General features: G+C 37.7%; 1 protein-coding gene across 1 annotated transcript in view; it reads left to right on the top strand.

Moving 5' to 3' along the window:
* Window positions 1-15,223: 15,223 nt before the first annotated feature.
* LOC145690879 (tubulin alpha-2/alpha-4 chain-like) overlaps window positions 15,224-15,679 on the top strand; it is a 38,876-nt gene continuing 38,420 nt past the window's right edge. The window contains exon 1 of the mRNA XM_081766283.1: window positions 15,224-15,354. Coding sequence (XP_081622409.1) covers window positions 15,352-15,354 — 3 coding nt within the window. The 5' untranslated portion in view covers window positions 15,224-15,351. The remainder of the gene's footprint in view (window positions 15,355-15,679) is intronic.

The raw sequence follows: 15,679 nt of genomic DNA, 5'->3' as shown, positions 1-15,679 counted from the left end.
CTTTAATTTCTGATCTCATAAGCACAAAATGCTGAAGGGTTCGCCTAAGTCGGAGATGTGAATTATTGATTACAAACTCCTCAAACATGTATTGCAGTTATCGTGCTGAGGAGGAAAGATGTTAATTGCTATAATACTGAAATCGCTAAGATTTTATTCATAAAACTTATTCTTCCCTAGAGCTTCTCCGTGACTAAGCGGTTAACGTACGCGCCTTTGGCGTGGGAGAGCCGGATTCGATTCCTGGCGGGAGCTCACGTTCGGATTCCACGTTAATCAGTAGGTCCACGTCTCATATAGCCTTGCTGCTGAACGTGACGTTAAACTCAAAATCAACTCAACTTATTATTCTTCCCTACATGGCTTGGACACCTGCTGTGCAACACTTACGGACGAAAGTAAGTTTCGCAAGCTGTGTCATTCCCAAGTGAATAGATTACTGAAACACATAGAAAGTAGTGCTACCTTATGATACAGGAAACAACGAAACACGTGGTTAGACGAACAAAAATGCCACTTTTATACAGTGCTTACACTGAAAGCACTGCGATTCATGATACTCCTCCTGACAATACAGAAAGAATAAAATGGTCCTTAGAAGGTTTGGTCATCACGGAGAGCGTTGCATGCTCTGTAATGTGCTAAAATTGGCAATGATTTGTTGTGATATGGAATTCCATCACTGGCGCAAATCCCGGGAGGGATGAGGGGACATGTCTCCTCCAATCTTAGAACTGGGGTACTGACCCCCCAATAATCCGATTTGAATTTTTTTTTTTTAACTGTGATGATTTGTGTCCGATTGCCACAAAGGAAAGTGAAATGAAATTGATGTTGCCCCAGAATAAGCCTCAAATCTGCCCGCCTCCCAATGTTGAATACAACTCTGCTCCCTGATCCTCCACACGATTGTTTTTCAACTTTACAAATATTTTGAGCATCGCTTAACAAACAAACAAACAAAGGAAACGATCTTGTCCACCTCCCCCAATGTTGAAGACAGATTTGCGCCGCTGAATTCCATTCTTCACCAGTGCTGTTGACAACTGCTGAGTGGTCCTTTTTGCATCTGGACGTGCTGGAAGATGTCACTCCATAACACCCCAAATGTGCATGATGGAATTGAAGTCGGCAGAAGAAGTCCAGTCCATTTCCCGAATATGTTCCAAGAGCTCTACCACGTGCCCTGTTTCATGTGGTTGTGCATAGTCATCCATAAAGAAGTTGCGGCCCACTGCACCTCTGAAAGATGTACATGGGGAAGAAGTACTGTCAAAATAACGTTAACCGATTAGTGTACCAAGTTCAAAAATATGAAGTTCGGTATGTCCATCCAACATTTGCTCCTTCCAACGTGGCCTTTGCTGTTCCCACAAAAGTTTCTACAATTTGCACAATGTAAGGTGATAGATGTATTTTAGAACGCATGTTGTAAGTAAGTTATAATAATCAATAGCAATAGCTCCTCTGTTGCGGCAAGTGATCTGTCAATAACACTAGTCGACAAAAAAAAAATTATATATATATATATATATATATATATATATATATATATATATATATATATATATATATATATATATATCCATCGCCCTCAGTTTCCACGTGACAGAGGGATTTTCGGGAAATTTCCCCCTTTTTTTAGAAACAATTTTTGTACCTGTAGCTCGGGTACCCCTAGGTATATAAACAGTGGTACCCACCCCACTTATGTCCATGACGCACCCCCCAATTGTCTACCCGTAAATGTTCTTCCATGAAAAAAATCTTTTCGATTAATTTTTGCACTCCCTCAAACATATTTATACAGATTTTAACCCCCCCAAATATTTCAATGACGCACTTTGCGTCATAGCCCCCCTTGTGGGCACCCCTGATATAAACACAAATTATATTGTATGTTAGCTTGATTTATACTTAGTAAGCCCTCTAAGTTTCATAAGAATCGCATTATTCTTTCTAGAGAAATAAACATATTTATATAAAAATATGCTATGTGTACTGTTCATTTTACCATATTCATTAGTGCAGATAAAATCACATATAACTTCCACGAAAATTACAACATAAGCACGGTTTATACCTCATTGGATTTGAAATAAAACATATTTTCAATGATGTATACACCGTGTCACCATTTTTTCTATGAGGAAATTTCTAGAGGGATTTTGTGGGAAATTCCTTCCAAAAAGTGGTTTATAATATATTTTTTTTGTCTTAACTTGCTATTTGTGTATAGTGATACAGAAACAGGAACTGCACTAAAACATAGTTTTATGTCTACTTAATAAATAATACACAAGAAGTGAGTGGTATCTTCTTAATAAATGAACACTTACTTACCTTAACTAAAATGTTTTAGTTGTCGACTTTCTTCTGTGTTTGGCTTCTGGAACATCTCTTTTGAGTGTCCAACAGTAATCATCTAGCATTTGTGAACTCCACTGTCCCTGGTATCTTTTCTCCATGGAGGAAATGTCCTGATGAAAACGTTCCCCATGCTCATCTCTAACAGCACCAAGGTTTTCAGGAAAGAAATCCATGTGGGAATTTAGAAGGTGAACTTTATGAGACATGTTGCAACCCATTTCTTTGAATGATTGCAGGAAATAACTCACAATTTCACGGTAATTTGGGGCTTTCTGGTTTCCTAAAAAAAATCTCTGTTAAACATTTAAATGAACACCAAGCTGTTTTCTCAACCGGAGTTAAGAGATCCTCAAATTTTTGGTCACGAATTAAACATCTTATTTGGGGCCTACCAAAATCCCTTCCTTGATTTTAGCGTCACTAACCCGAGGAAATTTTTCCTTGAGGTAACAAAATCCTGCATTACTTTTGTCCATTTCCTTAACAAAGTTTTTGAAGAGCCCCAACTTTATGTGAAGAGGAGGTAGAATTATCTTATCAGGGCTCACCAGTGAGGAATAAACAGCATTCTTTTGTCCAGGAGTTAATACAAGCTTTGGTCATTCCTTCTTGATGTAATGTTCCGCTTTGTTCCTGCTGTCCCATTCGCAAAGGAAATAACTTTTAAATCACAGCAAACGGTCAACTTGTATTTCTCATACTGAATTGTTTCTAACACTATTTTGATGTTTTCATGGTTTCCTTTATATTAGTTGCATAAGCCAAAGGCACTGAAGGGAATTTGTTGCCACTGTGCAAAAGGACAGCCTTCAAACTAAACAATCTCCACTCTGGACTTATATGTGCTGTCCGAGTGTATCCATCACAGCACAGACATTATTACAATACACTAAATCATTTTCTTGAGAATAGTAGTTTTGAAACTCTGTATGACGGTTTCAAAAAATACACACTTTAGTGTCATGATGGAGCAGATTCCAGCCTTTAAGTCTAGAAGCAAGAAGTTCTGCCTGTATCTTGGAGAGTTTTAAATCCCGTACGAGGTCATTTAGTTCACCCTGAGTTATCAGATAGGGATCCAATGTAGATGTGCTTCCTACATAACTAGGATCATCATCTTCATTTGGAACTTCAGTAGTTGCCTCAAGTACGCAATCCTCATTTACCGTAAGATGAGCAGGAGGTGCTGGTACAGGTAATTCTGCACTGTGTGGAACTGGCCTAATTGCTGATGGCAAATTAGGGTACTGTACTGTGTGCTTAGATTTACTGGTTATTACTTTTATCTGTGTCATACAAAAGTAGCAGTCTGAAGAATGATCTTTTGGTTCCCTCCAGATCATCGGTACTGCAAAGTTCATGTTTCGTTCACCATTTGCCCACCCACTAAGACGTTTCACGCAAGTACAACAAATGTAGTGAGGAGCTCAATTCTTATCTTGGTCTCCTACACAGCAACCAAAATATAACTGATAACACTTCCTCACAAGTGGAGTAAAACATCGACGTTGCGATTTAAATGTGAGCTCCCCACATACATAACAGAAATTGTCCGGGTGATTTACACACTTCCTCGGCATCTTGTATCCTGTAAGGTATCACACACACATACACACACGAATCTACACTCCATCAATTATGAAGCAGCACAAACGTAATCTAACTCACTGCATCACCACACAACACAATCTATTCGAACTCCACAATGCACGCGACCACATCTAAAGCACGTTCAGCTCGGACCGTCACTCAACGCTACTAACAGTCATCAGGCTACGTGAGTCATCAATTTAGTAATGCATTGTTGCCAGATCAAAATATTAAAAAGTGACTTATTTTCCACAGAAAGCTTGCGTGTATTTGTGCTTGTATTTGAGTATCCATGTATGTGCCGACAATAATACGTCAACTTAGGTTTTTGTGTTTGGTAAAAGCCTTGCATAGTACAGGGTGCGGCACGTAAAACCGGCCCGTCGTAATATTCTGGTATATTGTGTTTTTGGCAACACTTAAAAAAAATCTACCGTCCTACCAAGAGATGGCGTGTCGAGGTCGGGTTGACTTACGTGACCTGCAGCAGTCACGTGCAGCCGCAGCCAGTGAAACTTGTCGAAACCAGTTGAGAAAAAGGCCTCGTTGTGTTAAGCCGGGTGAGTGTCAGTGTGTGATAATGCCGTATTCGATACTCGAGCGTGTTGCCATTGTTGAAGGGTTCATTCTCACTGGATCTTTTGTGAAAACAAAGAATTTGTTTCGGGAGAAATTTCCAGGACGTTCTGTGCAGGCCCGCAACTAGGGTTTCTGTCACCCGGGGCAAACACACAATTCGGCGCCCTTCCCCCCAAGGTTTAGTCGAAAAGTATCACTTATGGATTGCAACTGTAAATAACATTCTTAATTAAACCAGTTATATCGATTTTTAAGTACTTTTACCCTCCAATACGCGCGCGGGCTACCATTGTAGCCCAACGTTTTTATTTTCCTTGCCGCAAAGTAATTCGAGATGATAACTCAAAGGGTTCTGTGTACCTTTCTATCAACTATCATTCTGCGCGTTTAGGGTGTGGTCAAACGTAAAATCGAAAGGATCTCATTGTTATTCTGCTTGAAAGTTTCATGGGCTACATCTGTAGCCCGCGAGACTATTGATGTCACGGGTGTTCCAAAGCGTCAAAGTTTTTTCATTATAATTTGAGTGTTGATCAGATGATCAATGAGTTTGCAAAATGCCAATTCTGATCAGAAATGTTTTTAAAACCAATATTTACGATCCAAAATCATTGAGAACATAACAATGCAACAATGAAAAGCTTAGTTTTATTTCTGTAAATTTTTCGGTGTAATCCTTTGATGTGGAGAAAAGAAGAAAACTTTCCATCAACAATGAAGCACACAAGAACTCCACACTATATTGTTATGTGTACCTCTCGAAGTTGAGCACTTTCTGTACCTTTTGGGCACCTTTCTGTATACTTTCTCTTTCTGTATATATGCACCTCTAAGGTGCACACAAGTGATAGAAAAAACTGATTCGAGCAAAGCATCTCTCTTTACAGTGCATTAACTAGAAAGTTTATTGAATATGAAAGAAATTGCTTCATAAAATATTAATAAATAGATCAAGATATTTAGATTATTTAATGTATAGTAAATATTATACATTATAAACGATTAATGTAAAAAATGATTGAAATTAACAATAAAGCATAATAAAGCATAAGTTGGACTGATAGATAACAATTCAAAATTCCTCGAAGAGCTCTCAAGCAAAACTAATAGATAAAGCTTCATACAGCCTTCACTCGCAAAATCTCTTGGTAGGCGTACAAGAAACAATTAAATACACCGAGGCGTGTAAATTATCTTTTCCGCCACAAAACTGCCCTCTAGTTTAAAAACATTACAGCAATTGCGTAACATTACAGAGCTAAACTCTTCAACCACCAGCAAGCAACAAAAATCGGGAACTTTTCGCCCCCGCCCCTATTGATAACAGCGTTTTAAACTTCAGAGCTGTTCTCAATGGAATTATACAAACAAACAGCTCCTTGTGGTAGGAAAAGGAAAGCGAGCGGATTCTCTGTGGTCGCCAAAGGGAACAAATGCATGCAATATTAGGTGTATGACATTACACCTATTTAGATGAGACTCTGTCTCTGTCTCTCTCTGTCTCTCTCTCTCTCTCTCTCTCTCTCTCTCTATATATATATATATATATATATATATATATATATATATATATATATATATATATATAGATATATAAAACTTTTGATTTCTTTTAACCTCTAGAATAAGTTCCTCAAGGGAAAGTGTGCGATTTTTAAAACAATTGATATATCTTCTTTCCGGCGCCCCCTCCAACCACGCGCCCGGGGCACGTGCCCCCTCTGCCCCCCCCTAGTTGCGGCCCTGGTTCTGTGCCAGCAAAAAGCACCATTCAGGAATTGATTGAAAAATGGCGGCGTACATGATCGGTTCAAAATGCTCCCAGGAACAGACGACCATCTGTCTGCACACCTGAATTAAAGATGCAGGTGGAGGAGATAATGACAAGAAGTCCTCGAAAGTCAACCAGGAGATTGAGTCAACAGGTTCATGCGAGTGAGAGAAGTTGCAGACGTGTTTTAAGGGGACTGAAGTTAAAACCGTACCGGATAAGTGTTGTGCAAGAACTGAAGGAGCCTGACATGCAGAAGAGGGTGCATTTCTGTTCATGGCTGTTGAGCAATGTTGCCAGTGGTTTCTTGGATCCACTAATGCTCATCATGAGTGACGAGGCGTGGTTCCACCTGTCTGGGTACGTAAATTCCCAAAACAACCGGTATTGGTCGACAGAAAATCCACACGCAATCCACCAGGTACCCTTGCATGATGAGAAGATTGGTGTTTGGTGTGCCATTTCCGCCACACGCGTTATTGGGCCCATATTCTTTGAGACGACAGTGAACAGTGACGTGTATATGGGAATCCTGGAGGAGTTTTATACACACTTGACCGAAGAGGAGCGTCAGTTATGTTATTTTCAGTAGGACGGTGCAACATGCCACACATCAGCTGCATCATTGTCCCTTGTGCATGAGATGTTTACACCAGAGAGGACAATCAGCAAAGGCTTGTGGCCTCCTCGGTCACCAGACTTGTCCACGTGTGACTTTTACTTATGGGGACTGTTAAAGGGAAGAGTATAGAAACAAATCCACACACAATTGAAGAACTCAAGACCAGGATCCAGGATATCACCAATAGCATTACAACACAAGAACTGACAAGGGTATATATGAATCTCCTCAATCGTGCTCACATGTGTGTTGAAGTGGGCGGAGGACACTTTCAGCACCTGCTGTGAAGGCTGCTGTGAAGGTGAGTAGTCATATTCAATACATTACATTTCATTTATGTGTTGTAGTTAATCATATTCAATACATTACATTTCATTTTATGTGTTCACTTTACGCAGGGGTGCCCACAGAGGGGGGCTATGACGCAAACTGCGTCATTGAAATATTTGGGGGGGGGTAAAAATCTATATAAATATGTTTGAGGGGGTGTAAAAATTAATCGAAAAGAAGATTTTTTTCATGGAAGAACACTTACAGATAGACACTTGGGGGGGAAGGTGCGTCATGGACATAAGGGGGGCTGGGCACCACTGCTTTACGGGCCGGTTTTACGTGCCGCACCCTGTATATTCTTTATTACCTCGGGGGGCGCGGTGGCTCAGTGGTAGAGCGTTCACCTCTGGTGCTTGGGGTCCCGGGTTCGATCCTAGCCCCCGCCAAGTGAATTTTTGTGGTGGACAAACACCGTGCTCGTGGGTTTTCTCGGGGTTCTCCCGTTTCCTCCCACTTTCTTCATTCCAACATTTCACTCATCTCTCATTATCACCGTCTCCTTTAGCCTAACCGGCATAATCGTGGGACGTAAAACTCAAAGATTTCATTTCATTTCTTTATTACCTCACATGAGATAGACACAATAGTTTATATCTCTAGACAGAATAATGCGATTCACATGAAATCAACATTATTTATTAAGTAGACATAAAACTATGTTTTAGTGCAATTCCTGTTTCTGTATCACTATATACAAATAGCAAGTTGAGACAAAAAATCTTATAAACTACTTTTTGGAGGGAATTTCCAACAAAATCCCTCTAGAAATTCCCTCATACAAAAATGACGACATGGTGTGCTAATCATTGAAAATATGTTTTATTGGAAGTCCAATGAGGTATAAACCGTGCTTATAATGTAATTTTCGTGGAAGTTATATGTGATTTTATCTGCACTAATGAATATGGTAAAATGAACAGTACACATAGTATATTTTTTATATAAATATGTTTATTTCTCTAGAAAAAAATATGCGATTCTTACGAAACTTAGAGGGCTTACTAAGTATAAATCAAGCTAACATACAATATAATTTGTGTGGTTATATACCTAAGGGTACCCGAGCTACAGGTACAAAAATTGTTTCTAAAAAAGGGAAATTTTCCGAAAATGCCTCTGTCACGGGGAAACTGAGGGTGAAGGGGAAAAACTGATTGCAGATTCGAATTCTACGTGAAAAGTTGCATTAAAATCAGGTATTTTCATTTCTGTGCCAAAATCTTGTTGACTAGTGTAATGGCAGAATAACTATGATCATATGATTGAAGGATCTTGAAGGATTATTGTTTTATAGAAACAAAACTCCTGAGTGAATTTTGTTCTACATGAAGTCAACATATTTGATAATAATTCTGTCTTATCGTGCCATCTATCTGTACGTGGCTTTCTGCCTATTTCTCAGTAAACCAAAAGCTTTCTTTCTCAAAGGCTTCTAAACTGAAATTCCGCGTATCCTTTCCATACGGGTCTAGGTCAACCCCCCCACAGCCAAACCCCCACACTCAAGAAATGTCAAAACACCCACACAAACGGTCATAACCCCCACACAAATGGACAAATCTCCCAAACGCACGAACGGTCAAACCCCCACAGCCAAAACCCCCACACTCAAGAAATGTCAAAACGCCCACACAATCGGTCATAACCTCCACACAAATGGACAAATCTCCCAAACGCACGAACGGTCAAAACCCCCACAGCCAAAACCCCCACACTCAAGAAATGTCAAAACGCCCACACAATCGGTCATAACCCCCACACAAATGGACAAAACAGCCACACATAGCAACGGTCATAATCCCCACATAAATGGACAAAACTCCCACAAAATCGGACAAATCCCCCACACTCTGAAATGATCGTCATTTCACGTCTTTGTTGCGGCTCTTTATGACGCCCAAGAAGAATAGTTGCAACATCAGTTTAAGTGGAATAAAAAATGTTATTAAAAAGTACAAGGGCAATACATGAGTATGGGGGTTTTGTCAATTTGTGTGGCAGTTGTGACTATTTCTGAATGTGGGAGTTTTGTCCATTTGTGTGGGGGTCTTGTCCATTTATGTGAGGATTGTGACCGTTGCTATGTGTGGCTGTTTTGTCCATTTGTGTGGTAGTTATGACCGTCTACCAGTGTGGGGGTTCTGGCTGTGGGGGTTATGACCGTTCGTGTATTTGGGAGATTTGTCCATTTGTGTGGGGGTTATGACCGATCGTGTGGGCGTTTTGACATTTCTTGAGTGTGGGGGTTTTGGCTGTGGGGGTTTTGACCGGTTCCCTTCCATACGAGTAACGCATGATAGTAGATATGTCAGTCCAGAAACTTTAGTAGTGAAGAGCCGCGTGAAATAATATGGAATTAGCATATTATAAGAAATTATGCCAAAAGAAGAATACAAATTATAAACTAATCGTCAAGTGTAGCGATTCTCAAAAACACAGAAGAACATGAGATGAGACTCCTCGTCTCATCAACGATAAATGTGTCTCGTCTCGAAAGTATGTCTCAACCGTGTCTCGCCTTTAATTTGTAGGCGAGATGAAAATAACACGAGTTACAATACGTAATAAGAATTTGAGTTGTGTGAAATTCGCAACATTGTGATCAACATGCATCAAATCTCACAAGCTAGGGCTGAATAACTGACAATCAGACAAGACGTACAGTGAACGGACACTTGACGAGGCAATATTTTTCTGTCTCTTTGAGCTACCCTACTACTTTGAAGTCGACAATCCATTTTATGCTTCATGAAATATTGATGTTTGGTTGCTCATCAGTAACAACTCTACTTTTGCATACTTTTGTTTTTAAAAAAAGGGGGGACGTAGGTAAAAATTATACCTTAAACTTCTCTACTTAATTATTTAGAACTTAGAAAATACCATTTGTGGAATAGTTTGTTCTTGGTATTTTTTCCCTGGAAGAATATCTTCAATTCGATTATGATTTTATTGACTTAGAGAGCAAACTAATCAAAGACGAAAATCACCTTAGAAATATTGTTTAGTTTAGTTAGTAGTGTTTTGTGTTTTCTAGAATATTACACAAATATATTATTCTTTCATTTCTGAAGTATTTTGAGAAAGAGAAATGGAGGTGATCTGACAAACACTTAAGGCCTGAATACACGAATTACAAGTTGCTACAAACACGCTATATCAGACTATTAAATGCAAATAAGTTCAAGGGAACAATGCTTGTTATATGCTGCACGTAGATGCCGCTTTTACGCTAACGTATACGTTTAATACAGGTGATGTATTGTTCGCTCGATGTCGATATTTAGCTGCCTCGTGGCTATGTGGTTAGCGTACGGCCCGCATTCGAATCCCGGTAACAGCTTATGTGATTCGTATTTCTCGTTCGGTTGTAGGCTCACGCCTGATATACCGTCGGTGTTGAGAGGGACGTTAAGCTTGAAACAAACCGACTAATCGTCCTCGAGACTTGAATATCCCTATAAACGAAAAGTCAAGTAATTGTATATTACACAGTATACCGGTACCAGTGAGGTACACAGAATTTCATCTAGCATATGTTTAAACGCCCATATTCATCTTGATATATTAAATAATAATAATAATAATAATAATAATAATAATAATAATAATAATAATAATAATAATAATAATAATAATAATAATAATAATAATAATAAAGTAATAGTTGTTGTTGAAGTACTGATAGTTTAAACTTAATTCCAATAAAAGAAGTATAACTTATGTTGACGTCAATTACAATAATTAGTAATCATGATTAAAATAATGTTTTGAATAGAAATATAATCCAGTCCCAGGTGGTTAGGGATGTGCAGAGACGAGACGTGTCTCAAACTGAGACAAAATTCGAGACCAGATGCGATTTGCGGACTCTTGAGACGAGACAAATGCCAGAGACACAAGACGGTTTGTAAATTCAGTTGCGCGGCGGGGCTTGTCGGAACTTAGCCCAAATAATATGTGATGGATATAGGAATGTCAAAATTACTTAGGCTTTTACTTAATAGAAACTATAGAAAGGGAAACATTAAATGAATACAGCTCAGAGAATGTAATGTTACTTAAATGAAAAAGATATTCATTCGCAGCATCATAATAATAATTTGTCTTCATATGAATTCATGGTAATCATTTACCTTATAAAAACATTTCATTAATATTACGTGACATCTAAGAATCATTATTTCATATATTCACATTATAATATATACATTCACATAGAAGTCAAGATCAGGGCCATGCCATGGGGGGGAGCGAGCGGGGCGAAGGACCCGGGCGCCAAAGTAAGGGGGCGAAAAATCGGGAGAAAAGGGGGCAAAAGAAAGGAAAAATACTTGGAATATGGGGGCGCCGTCGTATGCTCTCGCCCCGGGCGCTGATTTTCCACGGCACGGCCCTGGTCAAGATCCTATATTCACTATTAGCATGACTGAAATTTTCCTGTATCGATGTTATCTGCATATGTTATCTGCATTCCTATAATTCGTGGCGTATTTCGGTACTAATGACTTCAAATACAATACACGGTAAGATATAAAATTCAACCTCTTATTAATTTCATTATATGTATTTTCTGGATTTATCGTTTATTAAGGGAAATATTTGGAACAATACGTAGAGTACAACTCATTCCGTAAATAATAAATCCAATTAGCAATTATAAACAATACACATTTAAAATAAATGTACAGTAAATTATCCAATTTACCTCTTTTATAGTAGAGTATGGTATTTTATTTATTTACTATTATAAAATTTATTATTCAACTCAGACAAAACCTAGCTATATGTTAACATTCAAAATTTCACTATCTTTATTTTTCCATGTAACATTCTTAAACTATCTTCTTGCATTTATTATGCGTGCTAAAAGTCATACAAAATAATTTCAAAGTATAGGCCTACCACAATTCTATGTCGAAATCACTATTTGGTACACAAAACTAATTGGAATCTCAATGTACGATTACAAGTAACATGAAACGTATCTACAGGAAAAACTGAGCACAGGAAAAACCATAGCGTGTACAGGAAAAACTGAGCATATATACTGTAAATTAATTCACGATTTAACGCAGAAACAAAACACTGAAACACAAAATATATAACATCAGTAAACAACATCTATGACCCAATGTAGCATTATACCACTTATACACAATTAAAATTTTAATTCTCTGATAAAATACAGAATTGAAACGGTGCCGTTACACTTATTTAAGTGAATTATATATAAGAAATGAAACGATTTCAAAATTTATAATCTCGTTTCTTATCATCACATTAAAAGAAAACTTAAATGTACGCTCTCTATTAATTACTACAGTATTTCAAACCATTCTTCTTATTAGCGACATAGTAGAAAATATCAACAAAATGTACATTAGAACCGGCCAGTATATACTAAATCTATAATTAGAGTCTGATAACCATTTTTCAGTTTTCTCTTGTCTTTAAATGAAATGAAATTTTTTAGCTAAACGTCCCACGTTATGCCTTTTAGACTAAGGGATACGGATGATTAAGGCAAGTGAATGATAGAAAAATTTGGGAATGAGAATGTGGGAGGAAACGAGAGTACCCCGAGAAAACCTAGACACAACGTTGTCCACCACAAACTTACTTAGGCGGAAATCGAACTGGGTATCCCACCCAGAGGTAAGCTATCACTGAGCCACCGTACCTCCCTCTCTTGTCTTTACTTTGCCTTAAGTTTATTTCCATAGGGGCTTTACTAGCGTTTATATCGCAAGAGTTACCTACCAAAATTCCTCCTCAGTTACATTTTTAAAAGCTTCTTTTCCGATCTATTCTTCAATGTTTTAAACTCAGGTGCTGATCTCTCTTTTCTCGAACATTTCTACCCAGTCCCGTAGCCAACCCAAAAATGTAGGGGGCCGGTAGCAGTTAGGGGGCTGATCCAATCATATTATAGTTCATTTGCAAGCCTACTGTGAAATTTTTAGGGGAAGCAGTAAAAATTTAGGGGGACAGGTCCCCGTGCCGAGCCTGTTTCCACCTCTCCTATCAAATTCTTAATCGCTTCATTTTTAGCAAGGTTTCTCTTGACACGATTTCTTATAATCTGCTATGGGCATATATCTATTCTTCATTACATTGGATATTCCACTGCTCTTCTCTATGGTTTCTCAAGATTTAAGTATTATTTGATCTAGATCTATTCCACCATTTACTTTGTCAAAAGGTCTTTCCTGATCTCCCTTATTAGAATTTAGTAAACTCATAGTTGTAATAGATGAGACAATAGACAAAAAGTCAAACAAGTGATTTCTTGAAGTGTTAACCATTAAATGACTTCCATACAGTAGCACCAAATCCCTAATTGTGAGTTCCTGCCAGGGGAGGCCTTTCTCTTTATGGCGCCCCCAAATAATCTAATAACGAAAGTAAAATGAATAAATTTCTCTGAGATATTTAAATTATTTTCTGGAATAATACGCAAAATAAGTAATATATCTTTTGAATCTTTGTTGATAATGGTAGCTTGTGCCAAGTGCAAGGCTGGCTTATCTCAAAACACACCTATTAAAGTAATGAAACTTCTAACTAAAACAGCACTTTTGTATGAAACATCTTTATTTCAAACTTACGTCCTATTTGTTATACTTAAAATCATATGGTTAGTGGTGTACTTAGAAGTTCATCAAGAAGGGGGAGGAGTTTTCTAGCTCCCAGCTTCAGATGTTTGTGTACATATCTTAATATGGTAAATGTTTATTTTTATATATCTTGCTCAAGGAGGATTAAAACCTTAGAAACCTCTTGCGTACGCCACTAGACATGATACAAGATGTCTAAAGCAATAGACATCTATCATTGAGATAACATCTCGTCTCCTATCATGGTGTGGAGCCGTCTCAATATCTGTACCATCATTCTTTGCATAGGGTCAATCCATCCCTACTCCCTGCAGATAATCGGAAATCAAATCTGAAATGAATCAATCTAAAATTAGTGAAGTCTTGTTAAGTCTTGAGAGGTAGGGCACATAACCTATTCTTCAGTGTTTTCGGGCGTTATATTGCCGTGTAAAGCTTCTTAGTTTGTTGTGAAACATTTTATTGATATGCTTCTGTGATTGTGCTACTTCGGGGTTTGGATAAGCGAAATGATCACTTTTAGAATGAGTGACACTGCTTCCATTTAGTTAGATAAGTGGAGGAAGCCTCCTAATGTCCTGAATGGCGTCTTCAACATTCTTTGTGCTTGAGACATTGAATTGTGTTTCTGTTCATGCATGTCTTTTATTGGTAAGTAGCAAAAGAAAGGATAATTTGCGAAATTGGATCATTTTTGTAATGGCTATTGTTCTGCAGTGAAACATCAGTGATTTGAAAGTGTTTAAGTTTCATCAAATATTATGTTCCTGTTAAGTTAAATGTAAACTTTAATTAAATTGTCGAACGCCTAAAGTAATTAGTAAGGAAGTAATTCGAGAAAATGTAAAGTACTTTTGATGCTGGATATTGTTAATATTTCTACAAATGGCAAATAAATACATTTACATAATGAATAAATGTAAAAGCAGTTTTATTTTCGTAGGTTCCTTCGACAACGTGTGTGTATTCTTGTCAAGTTGAGTACAGGTTTACATAACGGGAACCAAACATGCAAATAATGTGCTTCAAAGATGAATTTGTTAAACGTTCGATTACTCTTGAGCCTAATAAATGTTGGCACTTATTACTTATAGTGTGAGATACAATTTAATTTCCTAACTATTCCAGATAGCGGCGTGTAGAAACGATTAAGATACTATTACTACTACTACTAATAAAAGATCAATCACAAAATGTGGATTTTTTTTTAACAGTAAAACTTTTCTATTTCTGACGCAGAACTAATCACGAAGCAGAAACAGTGTGTTGAATCGATATCCTAACAATTGTCAGATGGGTATTATAAACAATTAATGAACTGTCATGTCCATAGGAACAATAAGGAATAATAAGTAGATTGTAAACTGCTTCGAAGAAGGGACGGATTTTTTAATACTGTCTTTAATATACTGTTCTTTAATTTATTTTTTTTTTCGTGACTGGAAATAACAAAAGATTGAATAACAATGGTAAGTGCAATTTATATTTAAACAACAGTGATTTTAGTTCACTTTCTTTTCATAAGTCATTAACAAATATAGAATTAAAATAATTGGTCCTAATTCCTCGGATAACAGATTATATGTTAGATTTTATCGTGGTTATTTCTACTGCATATGTCTTTTAGGTAAGAATGGAATTACCGGTATAGTAATCACGAGGAGTCGTGAGGCTTGACCTAAATTTACCAAGTTCACCACTCAATAGAACGCGAGGATGTGTCCTGTTCGTCAACCCTCACCAATAAAATGTTGCCGGTATCGTCTTTCGCACTATATGGACATCTCCTGAGGG

This window comes from Thermobia domestica, chromosome 1 (genome assembly GCF_964235325.1).
Source record: "Thermobia domestica chromosome 1, izTheDome1.hap1.1, whole genome shotgun sequence".
Classification (NCBI taxonomy): Eukaryota; Metazoa; Arthropoda; class Insecta; order Zygentoma; family Lepismatidae; genus Thermobia; species Thermobia domestica.
The sequence above is the reverse complement of the archived record's forward strand: the minus strand, read 5'-3'. Positions and strand labels throughout refer to the sequence as shown.